This window comes from Rattus rattus, chromosome 7, assembly GCF_011064425.1.
Source record: "Rattus rattus isolate New Zealand chromosome 7, Rrattus_CSIRO_v1, whole genome shotgun sequence".
Taxonomy (NCBI): Eukaryota; Metazoa; Chordata; class Mammalia; order Rodentia; family Muridae; genus Rattus; species Rattus rattus.
In genome coordinates this window covers 71,595,407-71,612,228 of record NC_046160.1, presented here as the reverse complement: position 1 = coordinate 71,612,228, position 16,822 = coordinate 71,595,407, and the positions used below count along the sequence as shown (strand labels likewise).

General features: G+C 37.7%; 1 protein-coding gene across 1 annotated transcript; it reads left to right on the top strand.

The window, feature by feature from the left end:
* Positions 1–4,092: 4,092 nt before the first annotated feature.
* Clec14a (C-type lectin domain containing 14A) lies at positions 4,093–7,313 on the top strand. Its single transcript, XM_032907784.1, has one exon. It carries the CDS (start codon positions 4,225–4,227, stop codon positions 5,629–5,631), a length of 1,407 nt encoding a protein of 468 aa, XP_032763675.1. The 5' UTR covers positions 4,093–4,224; the 3' UTR covers positions 5,632–7,313.
* The last annotated feature ends 9,509 nt before the right edge of the window (positions 7,314–16,822 follow it).

The window sequence follows — 16,822 nt, the reverse complement described above, 5'->3', positions numbered from 1 at the left end:
CTCTCACTCTCTGAAACTGTGAGCATCAAATAAGTTATTCCTTTCTATAAGTTAGTCTTTTCCTTGGTTATAATGCCCTATCGAAGTCATAGAAAAGTAATTAAATTAGTATCCTCAAAGTTTTTCATCTTTAAGGATTAGCTTCTGAATAGAATATTTTATTGATGGAATGATATGGTCTTTAAAATCTTCTCTGAAATGTTTTTATATATCTGAAGTGAATCCAGAAACATACTAAAGTTTAGACACTATGTTCATTCAATAGGAAAAAAATAGTCAGCGAACAAAGACATGTTATAAACTTACAAGATTACAGGTTATTTTTGAAAATGTATCTTCTCCATTTCTCTTCTGAAAATTTAAATTAATAATTCAATTACAAATGTTGGGTTGAACATATTAGCTGTTCATGACCTATTTCCTTGTATTAATGAATATGCAGACAAATATCTATATGTTTTATATAGATATGTGAAATTTCTAGAATTATAATGGTATAAAGTGGAGAAATGGCTCATCCATCAAGGGTGCTTGCTGCTTTTACAGAGGACCCAAGTTCAGATTATTGTACCCAACACAAGGAAGGACGGGGTGACTCACAAACACCTGTCATTCAAACTGCAGGTGAGCTGGCACTCTTATAGAGCCTTACCCACATACGCATACATATATGCCCTTCTTTTCCAGAGACATACAGAAGATTAAAACTTTTCTTAAACTTTAAAAATGATAAAGGAAGAAAAAAAGCAAGTAATATGTATTTCAGGTTACTAATAGTTTAAAATTTAAAGTGCTTACCTATAGAACTATGGGATTAAAATCCGGTTTGTTGAAAATTCTTTTTGAAGATGTAACCAACAATTGCACTTCATCTTTATAATCTGAGACTCTGGCACTTGGAAAAGACTAATATCGAGTCTTTCTCATGCCGTCCATCAACCATTTGCCCACATAGAGCCACTTTTGCGTGTTTGGCCGCTATTTCTTTCTAAGAACTGAATGGTCATCCACAAAGTCACTATCTAAAACAATCAAGATTCTAATAAAATACCTCATTAAAACACTTGGCACTGTCTGATCCAGCCACTTTCTTCCAACCACAGGACCCATTGCCCAGTGTCCCAGATTTGTTCCTTCTTCTTTAATCTTGTTGAACTGTAACTACTTTCCTAAAAAGCCTATGCATATTTAAATTATGTATCCTGTACATTAAAAGTTATAAAAAAATTGTCTTTATGTATAATATTTTATTGTTTTTTATCACTTAACATTGTGTTGCTAAGGTTGTCATATTTCATTAATCTAAAGATAAAATACATTGTGTTTATTGAGTGATTATGCCACAATCTATTTATCCCCTGCACTTGGGCAGTTAAGTGGATTCTTATTTTTTTTGATAGGACAATAAAGATCTTTTACAAATATATATATTCACAAAAGCCCCCATCCCCCCACACACATTTACACATACACAGAGGCTTGGAATTTACCTGTTTCAAGTGTTTGAACTATGCTGGAGGTACAATAATATCTAAATAATCACAGAGTTGAAAATAAAACACATTTCAAAACCTGCTGGATATGTAGGATAATAAGTAGTTAAAGTTATACATGTCTTATTTTGGATTTTTTTTTTCCTAATTCTTATCTTACATGCTTTCAATCCAGAGATATGATATACAGTTATTATGGCTAGTTTATCCCTCTCTTAATATCCTACTATACAGAATGCCAGAGAGTGAGAACTCACATAAAGTTTCCACTTATCTGCGGTCTTGCTGTAGTCAAGAAACAGTTCTCACGCCAAGTGACTTTCAAAATGGCTAAGAACGTCCACTGACTACTCAGGCTTGAAAAGGCCTTTGTCAAGATAACCACAGTTCGAGGACACACTTCCAGGTCACGGTCAAGGATTGTGAAGACATACAGAACTGATCCATGCAATTAAGTACTGTAAAAAAAAAATTCACTCAGTTTTCTGCATTTTTCATATTTTTTCTTATAAGACATAAAGTTACTCAATGTAAATGCAAAGTCATTTTGTATGTCTCAGATATTAGAAAGAACTGAGGAATGCCACTTAAGTTTAAGAAAGGGTAGAAGAAAACTCTTGGTGCATCTCCTCAGTCAGAAAGAACAGGCTAGTTTGGTGGCAATTTTTTTTTCACTGATAATGTATTTTATTTGATATTTTATGTGTTTACAATTCAAATGTTATCTTCTTTCCCACTATCCCACCCCTGTCTCCTGTTGGGATACATGGAATTCGCGGATGTGGTAGTAATAGCGAAAACAAGAGAGGAACATACACATTATCTTGACATCCTCTTCTTGCTTCTTGTTGACGGAAACAGTTCAAGCCAGCACAGCAAAGCAAGCTAAAAAGTGCACTGCAGACATTTATAAGCATGGTGCATCTTTAAGAGGGCTAAATGTAGTCTGTTTCTAATTACACGATATTTGCCATTGTGAGTCAAGACAGACAAACGACACATTTTATTATAAGTCTATAAAATTCTCTAAACTGCTACAAACATAAAAGAGCATTCACAATTGAAGAAAGAAAGAAAGAAAGAAAAAAAGAAAGAAAGAAAGGAAGGAAGGAAGGAAGGAAGGAAGGAAGGTCATGACATGACCCCCTTCTGAGGTATGATGGAGGCGGTTTACCACAGATACATGGGAGAGGTTAGCAGGAAGCAGGGAGCAATGGGAGAGTCCAGAGTGCTTGACTCTGAGCTAGGCCCATGTAGGGAGAGGTGGCAGGAAAGGGGAGAGAGGGGAGCCAGGTGCAGCAGCCAGGAGGTAGCCAAAAATGGTTAGATTAGATCGAAGGACTACTCTGGTCCCTGGGATGGAGAGTTTAGGGTATGGGGTCGGGTATGCCCAGTAACAGATCAGGATCAAGTGGTGCTGGGAGAACCTGGTAGACAGTGTCCTCTTTGATATGCTAAGTAGGCACCTCAGCCATTTGTCCCAGGTTGAAACCGAACAATAATGCAGACTTTAACCCTCCCCCACCCCAAACCTTTCTTTCTTTAATCCTCTCCCACTTCCGACTGAGTTGGTATGTATATTAAAACAAAGCAGGCTTTGGAACCAAGAGTAGCTGACTCAACCATTTCTCAAATTACAGAGTACTAGTCTCCAGTATTGAATGTGTATTATGATTGAATAAATAGTTTAATTTTCAAAAAAAGATTTTTTGAACTTTTATGTTCCTTTTACACTTTTCTTCTACAAATGTTGGCAGATAGTCACAGGAGCTATGATTTTACATAGTTCAAGGATAAAAATCACACGCAGATGTTTTTCGACCTTATAAGGCCATGAACTCATTTGCACATAACCTAATAGCCTGAAGAATTTTTGAGCACTTGTAGTGTCACGGAAACCTCCATAGTTAGGACCTGTGGCTATTGTTTGTCATCTTGGAGTAACTATGTCCCCCAAACAATCAGCACCAGCATTTTAAAAATGGAAGTACAAATTAAACTTTTAAGGCAAGTACTGACCAGAGAAGCTGTTTTCCATTGAAAATGCCCAAAGAAATTCTAGGTTCTTTGACTGGCAATTAGCATGTCTGGGTTTCCTTTGACGCAGTAAAGAAAGAAAGCCTGTAAAGATCAGTTTTAACTGGGAGGCTTCCAGTTTAAAAGGAAGTTAGAACATTCCTCACAACATCCCTCCCCCAACACCAGGCTCTGGAAATCTCTCTGAAGCCTGGAACAGTCTACAAATTATACAGACGTCCCACTCCACAGTCCCGGACACGAACACAATGGGCGGGTGTGGGCTTATGGTTCCTGCCCACGATCATCACTGCATTCTGAGATCCAAAGTTCAGATAAGTGTGAGCTACCGAAGAGCCTCACTTGATCCCAGTGGCAATTTTCTTTTCTCCTGCTTATCTAAGCGGGGCATTGGACACCCTTGGCCCAGTGTGTTCCCAGCGTTGAGGCGCCAGCTGTGTTCCTGACCCCCTTAATAAATCAGGGCCACACGGAGCCTGGCAGGGCTCTGGGACGCATTTCCTGTCACAGCCTAAGGAAAGCAGTTGGCCAAGGGACTTTCAGCTGGTGGGGGAGGGGGCGATGAGGGTTCAGGATAGGGGAGGGCACACATGGTGCTAGTAAGGGCTGTAGAGGGCGGTGACTCTAGAGACAGCTCGGTGCTCTCGGCAAGCCAGAGAACTTGGGAGCAGCTGTGGGCTCTTGAGTCTCCAGGATGAGGCCGGCTCTTGCCCTGTGCCTCCTCTGTCCTGCGTTCTGGCCCCGGCCAGGGAATGGCGAGCACCCCACGGCCGATCGCGCAGCTTGTTCGGTCCCGGGGGCTTGCTACAGCCTGCACCATGCAACCATGAAGAGGAGGGCGGCGGAGGAGGCCTGTAGCTTGCGCGGCGGGACTCTCAGCACGGTGCAGTCCGGTTCTGAGTTGCAAGCTGTGCTCAAGCTCTTTCGTGCAGGTCCCGGGCCTGGTGGAGGCTCCAAAGACCTAATGTTCTGGGTGGCTCTGGAGCGTGACCGTTCACAGTGCACCCAGGAGAGAGAGCCTTTGAGGGGTTTCTCCTGGTTGTACACGGACTCAGAAGACTCGGAGAACAGCACACTACCTTGGGTGGAAGAGCCACAACTTTCTTGCACTGTACGAAAGTGCGCTGTGCTCCAGGCCACCGGGGGAGTGGAGCCTGCTGGCTGGAAGGAGATGCGCTGTCACCAGCGCGCCGATGGCTACCTGTGCAAGTACCAGTTTGAGGCTCTGTGCCCTGCGCCTCGCCCGGGAGCCGCCTCTAACTTAAGTTTCCAAGCTCCCTTCCGGCTGAGCAGTTCTGCCCTGGACTTCAGCCCTCCTGGGACCGAGGTGAGTGCGATGTGTCCCGGGGACTTCTCAGTCTCATCCATCTGCGTCCAGGAAGAGACAGGCGCACGCTGGGATGGGCTTTTCCCTGGGAACTTGCTCTGCCCCTGTTCGGGGAGGTACCTCCTTGCTGGCAAGTGCGTGGAGCTCGCTGACTGCCTAGACTACTTGGGAAACTTCGCCTGCGAATGTGTTGTGGGTTTTGAGCTAGGGAAGGACAAACGCTCTTGTGAGACCAAAGCGGAAGGACAACTAACCCTCGAGGGGACCAAGTTGCCCACTAGGAATGTATCAGCCACTCCAGCCAGTCCTGTGACAAACAAATCATGGCCAGGTCAGGTCTATGACAAGCCAGGAGAGATGCCCCAGGTCACTGGACGAGACCGTATTGCGACATCTGTTCCTGAGATTCTTCAGTGGGGAACACAGAGTACTTTACCTACTGTTCAAACGTCCCCACAAACCAAGCCAAAAGTCACCATCACACCATCAGGAAGTATGATGCCCACATTGAACTTCGCATCTTCCCCTCCTGTTTCTCTGACTTTCGACTCCTCCTCCACGGTGGTCTTCGTACTTGTGAGCATAGCAGTAATAGTTTTGGTAATCTTGACCATTACAGTGCTGGGACTTTTCAAACTCTGCTTCCACAAAAGCCCTTCCTCCAGGACAAGGAAGGGAGCTTTGGACTCACAGGGTGTGGAATGTGATGCTGAGGCCACCTCTCTGCGGCACAATCCTGCACAATGCACTGACACTGGAGGGAAGGGTGCCTGAGGGGCTGAGCTGAGGGCACTTCACGAGTTGGGTTCTCTCTTGGATCAGGACACACTTAGGGAAACAGCCCAATGCCCACATCTTGTCTAGACTTTTTTTCAGCTCCAACAATTGGGAAAAGAAGAGATTTTGCAATGATGATTACTTTGGAAGTTCCCCTTCCCATAAATTCTCTTTTTGTCCACTAAGGAGCTAAATCTGAAAGTCACACTAGTCCCCTGAAGGTGAAGAGGGGAGGCCGTGGGCTGGTGGAGCACAGGATGGCAAATGGCAGGAGGCGGTTTTCTGTGTTCTGAGGGAATTTGGAGAAGTGCTTGTATATTTCCCAGTATTGGGAACAAATAAATAATTAACACTATAATTTTTGGAACGTTTAATTTCACCCAAAATGAAAAAGGATATATCTATATTATTCAGGCTAGGAATATATTAGCTTGAAAATTTCAGGTAAATAATAAAACATCGCTGAGAACCCAGACTAATATGTTTGACTTATGCAAAGGGTGTTCTTTAGGAGTTCTGAAGATCGCAACTGGCTATGGGGTATACTGGGAAGACACACAGAAGTAAACGCTGGTGTTTTGAGGGGAAGTCCTTATGCCCTAGCTCCTTCAGAACTAGTGAAGTTTCCCTTTATTCTTTTATCCTTTGCTTTCAAAGTCACTGGGACTGTGCTCTGCTATAAATCCTAAGTGCAAGGTTGCCAGTTTCTGACTCTAGAAGCAAATTACAGTTGACCACCAATCCAAGTGTTTACTGTGTGTCCTTGCCCAAGGAAACAAATGATTTGTGTCTTCGTTTTCCAATGTTTGTGTTCTCCAGTGTAATGACCTTCCTCTCCAAGCCACCTTGTAGACATCAAGATGCTGATCCTCACTTCCAATTACGATGATGTTAATTCTCAATTAAAACGTTAATGCTAAGTATTGATTTGAAATCTTCTGGGTGCATTAAAGCAAAAGGAAGCTTGGCTTCTTCCAAAGTTGCAAGATTCTTGTGCCCTATTTAATCCATGAGGGTGGGGGTGGGGACACTTGAATGTCAACCCATTTCTGTTTCTTCTCAATAGATTGTGAATGCAATGACAATGTGTGAGTTTCAGGGGATTGTTACAACTGCACAAGAGTCTTAGCAGGCAAAACTGTAGGAAATGGCTTTCTGAAGAATTAATAGTGTAAAAAAGAAATAATAACTAAAACCTAACATCTTGTTATGACTTGAGATGTTAGCATATAATAAAAAAAAATCACACATTCAGGTGGAAAACAATTAAGGCATAATAATAATAATAATAATATCTAGTTGAATTCAAAGACCTTGAAGAATATTTCAGTTAGAGTGCTGAGATTTTAGTAAGTGTTGTAAAGTTGTTGTGTGAAGGGAAATAGAGAAATAAACTTACTTGTGGGAGAAAATGAAAGTAGAAAAAACTTGGACTATATTTTTCTAGAATCATTTTTATACTCTTGATTGTACTAAGAGTTGATTTAATGTTAGCAAATAACCAATAATAAAATAACCTAGAAAATTAAGAGAGTTCAATATATGAATCTGTGTTTTAAATATAAATCTATGTGCTTAATATTGTGTCACTGAAGGGAAAAATTGATAGAAAGCTTGCTTCGTATGTTGAATATGGCTTTAAATAGTTACAGTTAAATAAAATCACAAATGAATTCAAATTAGCTGTTAAGATTCTTCAATTTAAGCCAGAGGCTAACAATTACATTGGTAAATGGCTCATACCAAGCTTCTCATCTTGTCAGTTACATAGTCCAGTTTTTCTTGTTCTTAGCATTGTGGTTTTCTTCTCCACTATATGATCTCTTAGTTGTGGTGACAACTATTCTAGTACAAAATGTCCTGCTTGACTTTATAACTTGAAAAATAGACTCATCTATAAGAGGACTGAACACACACACACACACACACACACACACACACATACCTACATGCATAACTAAGTGCAAGTGTATGTGTATATATGCATATATATATAAACATTTTGTTTTAAAGATTTTGTTTTATTTGTATTAGTCTCTTAGTAAGTTAGAGCATGCATAATTATCACATAACAGGCAACAGATGACAGTGTGGATCTGGAACTCTTAATGGCCTATGTGAAGAAAGAAATCATGGTGACCCAATTACTTGAATATTGTCCCCTATTATTCTCCTTTATAGAACAGAGGATAATTAAGGAACCTTATTTGTTTATATCTTAAATTATTTCTTGACAAACCAGACAACAAAGAACTTCCTTTGATTTCTGGCCATGGCTGTGACCTCCAGAAATTGGTTCAATGGCAGAGTAAATTCAGTCAAGCACACCAGCTCTTGAGTCCTTTAGCAGCCAGGAATAATGTTCTTATAACCACTTCTCTACTTTCCAGTATTTTATCAACATGTTTGGGGTTCATTCCTTTGTTGGTTAAAGTCTTCTTCTCTCACATTCATCTTTCAGTTTCCTACTTACCCGTTTCCTTACAATCAAACATAGACTCTCTCCTATGGTCTTTCTTTCTGCCCTAAACCCTGCCATTATATTACACACTTAGATTTTGTTTCTGCATAAAGTATAAAGCCCATGCACTTCAGCTCTTCTCTTCTTCAGACCCAGTGACCTGCACTTCATTTTAGTCATTCATTCCATATCTGCACAAATTATGGTGATTCTGAAATTCTTCCCCATCCTAGACCTCAAAGTCAGATTTTTGCATGCAAGTGTTAAAACTTGTGCTTTAATAAATTTGCTTGTGATTAGAGGCGAAGGGTTGCTGTTTGAACTTTGACGTTTTTCCTTCCTTAAATTAGTACAACTAGTAGTCTGAGTTAGAATCATTCTATCTACTGAGACTGCAAGTTTATTAAAAAACAGTTGTTTTGCATGAATGTTAAAGGAGCAACCAATGACTAGCAGGTTCACAATTAACTTGAAGCTTACTTCACAAGAAGACACTTATATGGCCAAGAAGAATCTTGGCTGGTGAGCTCATAGGCCCTAGCATGAATCAAGTACCATTATTTTGCTAGATAGATATAATATCAAAGCTCCTTCCAAGTATTTGTTGTTGTAATCATAGATCAGTACAGAGCCCAGCCCCACATCAGGGAAGTGTTTTGCAGTGGATGGTGGCTAACGAAGAAACTTACAAATGGTCAAAATACACAGAATAACTGAGTGTCCATCTGTACGTGAGCAATGGGAGGCTTACATCATGGAAGAGGGAACAGGAAGATAGTCAGAGCCAAACATTAGGGATGGCCGCTGTGAAGCTGTCTTTGGGACATGACAAAGTCAGTATACTCATATGCTCTCAGCATGCACAAAGCTGTCGTACGATCAAGCCAGTTAGCATTCTACACCGAACAAAGTTGGGGCCCACAAGGTCTCCCTGTCAGTGAGGAGTCACTGTCACTTGGTGGTTCTGAGGGAGGGAGAACTAGTTTTCTTCAGGGATATTCTCGTTTCCCCTGTGGCTGCCCCTACATGCATCCACTTGGACAGTCCTAATTGGACTCAGCGAGGTCTGAAAAAGAGATATGAAGTTGGGAAGAAGATCAAGCGCCCTGTGGTATAGGAAATGGAGGGGACGTGCGGAATGGAGATGATGGAAATTCATTGAGTACATGTGCAAAACTACCAAGGAATAAAAACAAAAAGTTTTGAAAATGTAGAAAGAATGAATAAAGTTACCGCTCTGCTTGGAGACCAAAGGCATATTGTATGAGAAAAGAATCTGCTTTCAATAAAAGGGAAAAGAGAAGAAAAAATTATGTCCATTAATCTTAGAAACAGTTGTTTTACAGAACTATTTATGAGTAAGTTGCCAAATGATGCTACACTTTGCCTCAGAACATGTTTCTGCTTCCTTCTAGCTTACTCGCTTTGTCATTAAATTAATCTTAGTGTTTGTACTTGGTAAGTAATATCACCGCTTCGGTTCGAGTATTCTGTCTTTGTCTTTTGTTTGTTTATATAAACCATGATTTAAAAGTCAGTTAATTTTAACTTTATTAGTTTTGATATACTTTTATTCTTGGTGTTTATTGGTGATTAGCTAATAAATCAACCATACTGTGTACCCAACAGTAGTATAGTGGTTTGGCATTTCTACTTCCAGTTATAAAGTTTATATAATAGCTGTACTGGTTTACATTTTCACCAAAAGTGTGCAAGAATTCTTTTGTACATTTTCAATGGCATTTGTCATTTTGTATTATTATTATTATTATTATTATTATTATTATTATTATCATTATTATTATACCACCACTCATGGACATTGAAAAGGGAGTGAGATATTATCTCATTATATATTTGTTTTTTAATTTTCTGATATCTGATGATATTGAGTGGGTTTTTAAATAAATTATATCAATTGTATTTCTTCTTTAGAAAAGTGTCTATTCATACCTTCTACACAGTTTTAATTGGATTACGTGTTTGCTGTTGTTTATATGCTATGGCTGTTAGCCCCCTTTCATAGAGCTGGCGCACATTTCCCTCACTGAGGGGCTATCTCTTCACTTTGTTGATGAAGTGCAGAAGTTTCAACATTCGAAAGGTTTTGGTTTGTTCTAAAAGTCTTGGTAAACATTTAATTTTTTCTTTGTTCTTTGTAGACTTATACAGAAAATTATCACACATACCAATATCATAAAGTGTTTAGCCATGCTCTTCTCTAGTAATTGTAGAGTGTTTTTGATCAATTTTAAATTGATTTTTGTACAAGGTGTTAGATAGGTGTCAAGATTTAATCTTTTGCCCAAGGATATATAGCTTCCCCAGAACTATTTGTTACAGAGGCCAACCCTTATAGTGTATATATACTTTTTGTATGTTTGCCTAAAATCAGGTGGTGACTGAAAATTTATTGAGTCTTGCGTTTTCTATTCTATTTCATTAGTCTACGTGTCTGTTCTTGGGCTAATACAATGCTTTATTGTCACTGTGATTTTGTAGGATAGCTTAAAATTAGATATTATGATAAATCAAACTTTTTCTTTTTACTCAAGATTTCAGGATCTTTTGGAATTTCTTACAAGTTATAAGATTGTTTTCATAGTTATATAAGGAGTATCATCAGTATTTATATCACAGGCATTGTATTGACTATATAAATCAACTTGAGTAGTATGGATATTTTAAAAATATTAATTCTCCTAGCTTATGAACACGGAGTCCTCTCTACAGTCTAGTGTCTTAATTTATTCATCATTATGTAATTTTATTGTGAAGGTCTTCCACCACCTTGTTAAGCTTATTTCTACGTTGTTTTGCATGTGTGTATATGTCTCCTATAAATTGGATTGCTTTTATGTTTTATTTCTAAGCAAACTCATTATTGCTGTATACATGATTACTAAATTCACTTTTCAGTTTTGATGGAAACCTTATGTTTTTCTATGTATACAATCATATCATGTATAAATGCTTGCATACTGGTCTCTTTTCCTACCACTAATTCTACGACTTTTATTTCTCTCAAATGATTCTTTGTCTAAAGCTTCTAGTCACACACGAGATAAAAGCAGTGGATCTAGATACTAATGCTATGTTACACCTCCTATTCTTAGCTCCAATATAACATTGGCCACGGGCTTGCTATGTATAAACTCTATTATGTCCTGACATATGATCTCTTTATGCCTAATTTGTTCATGAATTTTATAATTAACCAATATTTAATTTTATTCAATTATTTTCTGCATATATTGAGGTTATCATATAATTTTCATCTTCAACCATTTATATGGTGTATTAATTTGTGTATGATTACAATTCTTACATCCTAAGAATTCTTCATCTTCATCTTCTCAATATGTTATACCTTGAAGAACTTTGAGTCTAAGACTAGTGAAAGAAGTGATTATTAGTTTAATTGTGTGTGTGTCATATATGTGTGTGTGTATGTTTATATATGTTTATATATGTTGACTCCTCTTTAGAAATCAAGTCGAGAAAGAGAGAGAGAGAGACAGAGAGAGAGAGGGAGGGAGGGAGAGAGAGAGAGAGAGAGAGAGAGAGAGAGAGAGAGATTGATTTTGATTTTACTTCTAGATCATTCATTTGCAGTCTTTATTGGTCATTTCATCCATTTGATAGATGTGAATATATTTACACTGTCATTCTAAATAGTAGTTGGAAGCAACTTTTAGTGTCATAGATGACAATAACTCTACAGTTTGCTAAAGTTGTCTAAGTTTTGCCTTTACATTCATGCTGTTATTAATAAATGACTTTAGTTACTAATTAGAAACTATCACAAAGTCAAAGTTTTCATGTGGAAGTAGAAAAAATAGTATGAATGCACAGTTAAGAAATCAATTTTGGAAAGAAAACAAAACAGAAATTTTCAACAACTTAATACACAAAATTTGATCCTTCTGAAAAAAAGGTAATGCCATGACTTTTATCTGCCAGGAGAGATTTGCAGTGTACTGGGGGAAACTTAATAACTGTAAAGAAAGATAAATTTTTAGCAAGTTTTTAATCCTTATACTTTGTCTTAAATGTTTGTGGCAGTGGAAATATGCCCTTTTAAAGTACTTTCTTTCAGCTTTTAAGTCCAGGCTCTGGGAAATGACAATAGTGATGACACCCTCCCAACCTTGCAGAAGAACAGAACTACGTATGTTTGCTTCTGCATTTCTTAACTAGATTGTCATATATTCACCGTTACGTCTTTAGACCCAGTAAACACAAACTAGGTTTAACACAACTGAATTGCTAAATGAATTGAATTGACTAATGAATGACTTTAAAGTAACAAATTACACTGACTGAATAGCACCATCTTGTTTATACTACAATATACTTTGCAACCATCATTAAAACTACTTTCTCAGGACCAATTCAGTACAGATCTTCAATATTTTTTCATTATAAATACTTAAAATAAGTTAGCATGCATGCAATGAACTTCATAATGTATGTGGATGTATGTAGAAATATATATATATATATGCATAGGTATATATTTGCACATACATAATTAAATCTAGATCACATATGAGAGGAAGCAGTGATGTTTATCATTGTGTGTCTTGATTATTTAAATAAATCTCCAGTGACATCTAATTTCCTCTAAACAACCCAATTTTATAGATCTTACAGCTCCTTCAGAATTTGCATCGTGAAGGTATACTGAATTTTGTTGAAGGCTGCTTTGTTTCTCTTGGGATGATCATGTAACTGTTGTCACCAAGTGCTCATGATATATATTAGTTTGATTATAATAAACCAGACTTTCATCCCTACAATGAAAACAATTTGATTACGCTGTATGATCTTTTAAATACACATTGCATTCTACTTGGAAATAATATTGAGAAGTTTTAACATCAATGTTCTTCAGGGAAGCTGACCTACAATATCTTTCTTTGTGTCACCGTATCTTCTTGTTTTGTTAATCAGGGTAACAACTTTTGGCTTCATCGAATGAGTTTGCTGTTTCTTTCCTTGTTACTTTATAGAAGAGTTTGAGGAGAATTGGTATACATTTTCTTTTCTTTCTTTTGATCCTTATTCCTGGGTAGGTAACCTAAGCCCATGCCCACACACGAACGCTGGCCATGAGCTACGTTCACGTCTGCTTTCTTCTCTTTATATCGAAACAAGCATCCCCTGTGTAAGTCTCTCAAGCATTTGGGATGATGTGCAATACCACCACACCTAGCATGAATCTGTTTTAAGGATCTGATTACTCTATTTCGTAAACTCCTCTAGCTCTGAGATTTTAATTACTACCAGAGTCTCATTGTTTACTATGGACATATTCATTTTTCTCCTTTCGACTTAATTTTAGTAGGGATTTATTTATCTATGCTGCATTTTTCAATTCTTTTGGAATATAATTTCTTCATGTATTCTCCAATCTTCCGGATTTTGTTGGTATCTATGGTAACCCTCCTTTTTCACATTGCTCGTTTGGGTTTTCTCTACTTTCTTTTGGTCCACTTGTCTATAGATTTGTAACTCTTGTTTATTCTAAACACCCGTCCTTATGTCTGATTAACTCTATACACCACTCTTTTACTTCCGTTCATTATTTTCTGACTCAATTATTATTATTTCTAACATAGTGCTTTTCGATTTGTTCTTTCACTAAGACACTGAGGTACATTTGAATGTTACTTGAATGTCTCTGACTTTTTTAACATTAAACCTCTTAATTATAACTATTCCCTTCACAACTCTTTTTGCCTCATTCCAGAAGTTCTGAATAGCAGTGCTTAAACCTTTGATTCTGGCAGAATTTTAAAATTCTCCCATCGTTTCTTCAATGACCCACTATCTTTCAAATGTTTTGCTCAATCTCAGCGTAGTTCCATATTTTCTGTAGTTTCCCTAGGTGCATATCCCTAGTTTGTTTCCTTTGTTCCTCTTTTTAAACAGCGTTGTTGCTAATTCTCTGAGAACTTCATACAACGCACTTGCACATACCAACCCCCCACTCCTCACAGCTCTCCTCTCCACCCTGACAGCTTTTCTCGGCCAACTGTGAGGTTTCATTTTTTTTCTTTCCCCATTGACTCTAATTTGTGTTCTCCAGGAGGTCTTAATAAGTAGGGCCCACCATGTCATGATTTCTAGTTCCATTTCACAAATGTGCTTACAAGGTTTTTAAATGTCAACTTTTATTTAGTAAGATTTGCTTTATGGAATAAACTGTGATCTATTCTAAGGAATTTGTTTCAACAGCTGTTGGATGGAACAGCCTGCAAATTCCTGTTAGGACCTCTTGACCTAGACACAACTTAACTCTAAAGTCTCTTTGGTAACCACTCCCCAACCCCTGTCTCCAGGTGAGACATTATTTATTATAGTGGGATATTGAAGTCTCCCATTATTATTGTATCAGGACCTATCTGTCCTTTTAAGTATACTATTTGTTTGATGGTGTTGAAAGTTCCAGCATTTTTTGTAAGTTAATATTCTTTATTTCATTATGTAGAGTTGCCAGTAGTATAGAAGGGCTCCTTTTAAAACTTTTGTATGCACTATGTCTTCTAATGGCATATTCTGAAAATGTATTATTTTTCTCAGCTTTAAAAGCATGGCTTTGCTAGATAAAGAACTTTTGAGTAATAATCTCAATTTTTGACACTCTGTATATCTGTCTTCTGATCTGCATAGTTTCTGATAATATTAATCCCTTGTTAATTTTATTAATGATCTTTTCAAACTAGTGGGGTTTTTTGCTATTGTAAGTGACTTTCCTATGTCTACTTTCTTGTGTCTGAAGAGTTCAGACACTTTTGCTGAAAGCTGAATGCTTTAAGTGGAATATGTGGTAGCTCCCTAAAGCTGTATTCTCATAGTCACGGTGCTTGTTTGATGCGATTACTTTTGCCTGCTCAATTGCTTTCCTTGGTTGATTATAAAACATCTGTATTTCCTGTCATGTGTGGTCCCTGAGCCACTTCCTAACTATGCTCAGCTAGCTTAGTGGCTATCTAATGATTAAATAGAAATGTCTTTAAATGGCTAAACTAATGTCCTCATCCTTTGTGGAGTGGATCTATATTTATCTGTTCTGTATACAGAGTGAGATTTTGATTCTCACGAAAGTTACACGCTCTGGGATTTGCATGGTGTTCTTGCAGGGCCTTGTATCATTCAGAGTTATGAAATTAGGGCCCAATCTAGTTTCCTTGGGTGCTAGAATTAAAACATATGCTGGGGATGTGTGCCTAACAATGCAAACCACAAAAAAAATTCTACTATATTTTTCTAGTTGTATTGTGCTTATCCAAAGCACATCTCATATCTCATATGCTTCCCATTCCCTTGGTAAACTGGTGTATTAATAAGTTGTCATTTAATATTTTGAATAAAAACTTCCTGGGATAGGACATTTCCCACTGAGTAAAGTCTGAGTCCTGAGTCGTGTCAAATAATAATCTGCATGAATAGTGCTTTGCCCGAAAGTTGATGAGTTAAATAATACAGTGATAGTTCTCAGTGAATGGGACTCTGTGAATGGTCCAAAACTATCTGACCTTTCCAGTGGATGATAGGATGGCTGTTTTCACAGCTACCTCATTTGCAACAGTGCTGTTTTTTTTTGTTTTTTTTTTTTTTTTTTTAAGATTTATTTCTTATATTTATGTATACTGTGTACACTGTAGCTGTCTTCAGATACCAGAAGAGGGCATCAGGTCTCATTACAGATGGTTGTGAGCCACCATGTGGTTGCTGGGATTTGAACTCAGGACCTTTGGAAGAACAGTCAGTGCTCTTAACCACTGAGCCATCTCTCCAGCCCCAACAGTACTGGTTTTAAGCCCCGTGGAGAACTTGAAAAGGTGTAGGTGGGGTTAGAAATAGAACAAATTAAAAGGTGTAAAAGCTCATTTTTCTTAACAAAATTTGGTTTATTTTCTTGGAGAAAAACCCACATCTTGCACTATCCCAAGCTTTTGGTTAATTTCTAGAGTTCTGTAAAAATTTGGTTTTAATGATTTCCCCCATCAGATTCCTCATTACTGTTAAAGAGGAACATATTTTCAGAGGGTCTAGAGGGATGTTCCAGAGGTTAAGCATTTGTATTGCTTTTGCAGAGACCCAAAATTTGGTTCTTAGCCCCCAGCTTTAGGGGATCCAATGTCTTCTTCTGGTGTCCATGAGCACTTGATGATTGTGCAAAAAAAAAATAATAATTGGAAGACATGCGGCATAAACAAAATAAAAATAAAAATGAGTAGAGCATATTTTCAGAGAAACTCATTTTATACCTGGAACCTCTTCCTGTATAATCTTTGAAATGCCATCTCATTATTCCTTTTCAGTCTGGAAGGTACCTCAGTCCTTCACTGATTTCCAAGATATTCACAATTTCAAAGATAATTCGCTAATTAGTCTTGTATGTGTTTCTAAATTAGGACTTGTCTTTTCATTCAAGTGTCTTTGTCTGGAATAATATCAGAATCATACTTTGTTCATTTTGATTCCAAGAATTTGTCAAAGGGTTTCAAATGTTTGAATTATTTGTAAAGTAAATTTTTTCTTTGTAATTAAGAAATGCTTTAGGGATACAACTTGAAATTTCAGAAACATATTTTTTCACGAATATTTCAATATTTTCATGTGACATTCAGGATGGATTTCTATTTCTATTCTATTCAACAAGTTATTGCAATTCTTTAGTTCAATATTCCAGTTGTACCACACTTTTGCAGTGCG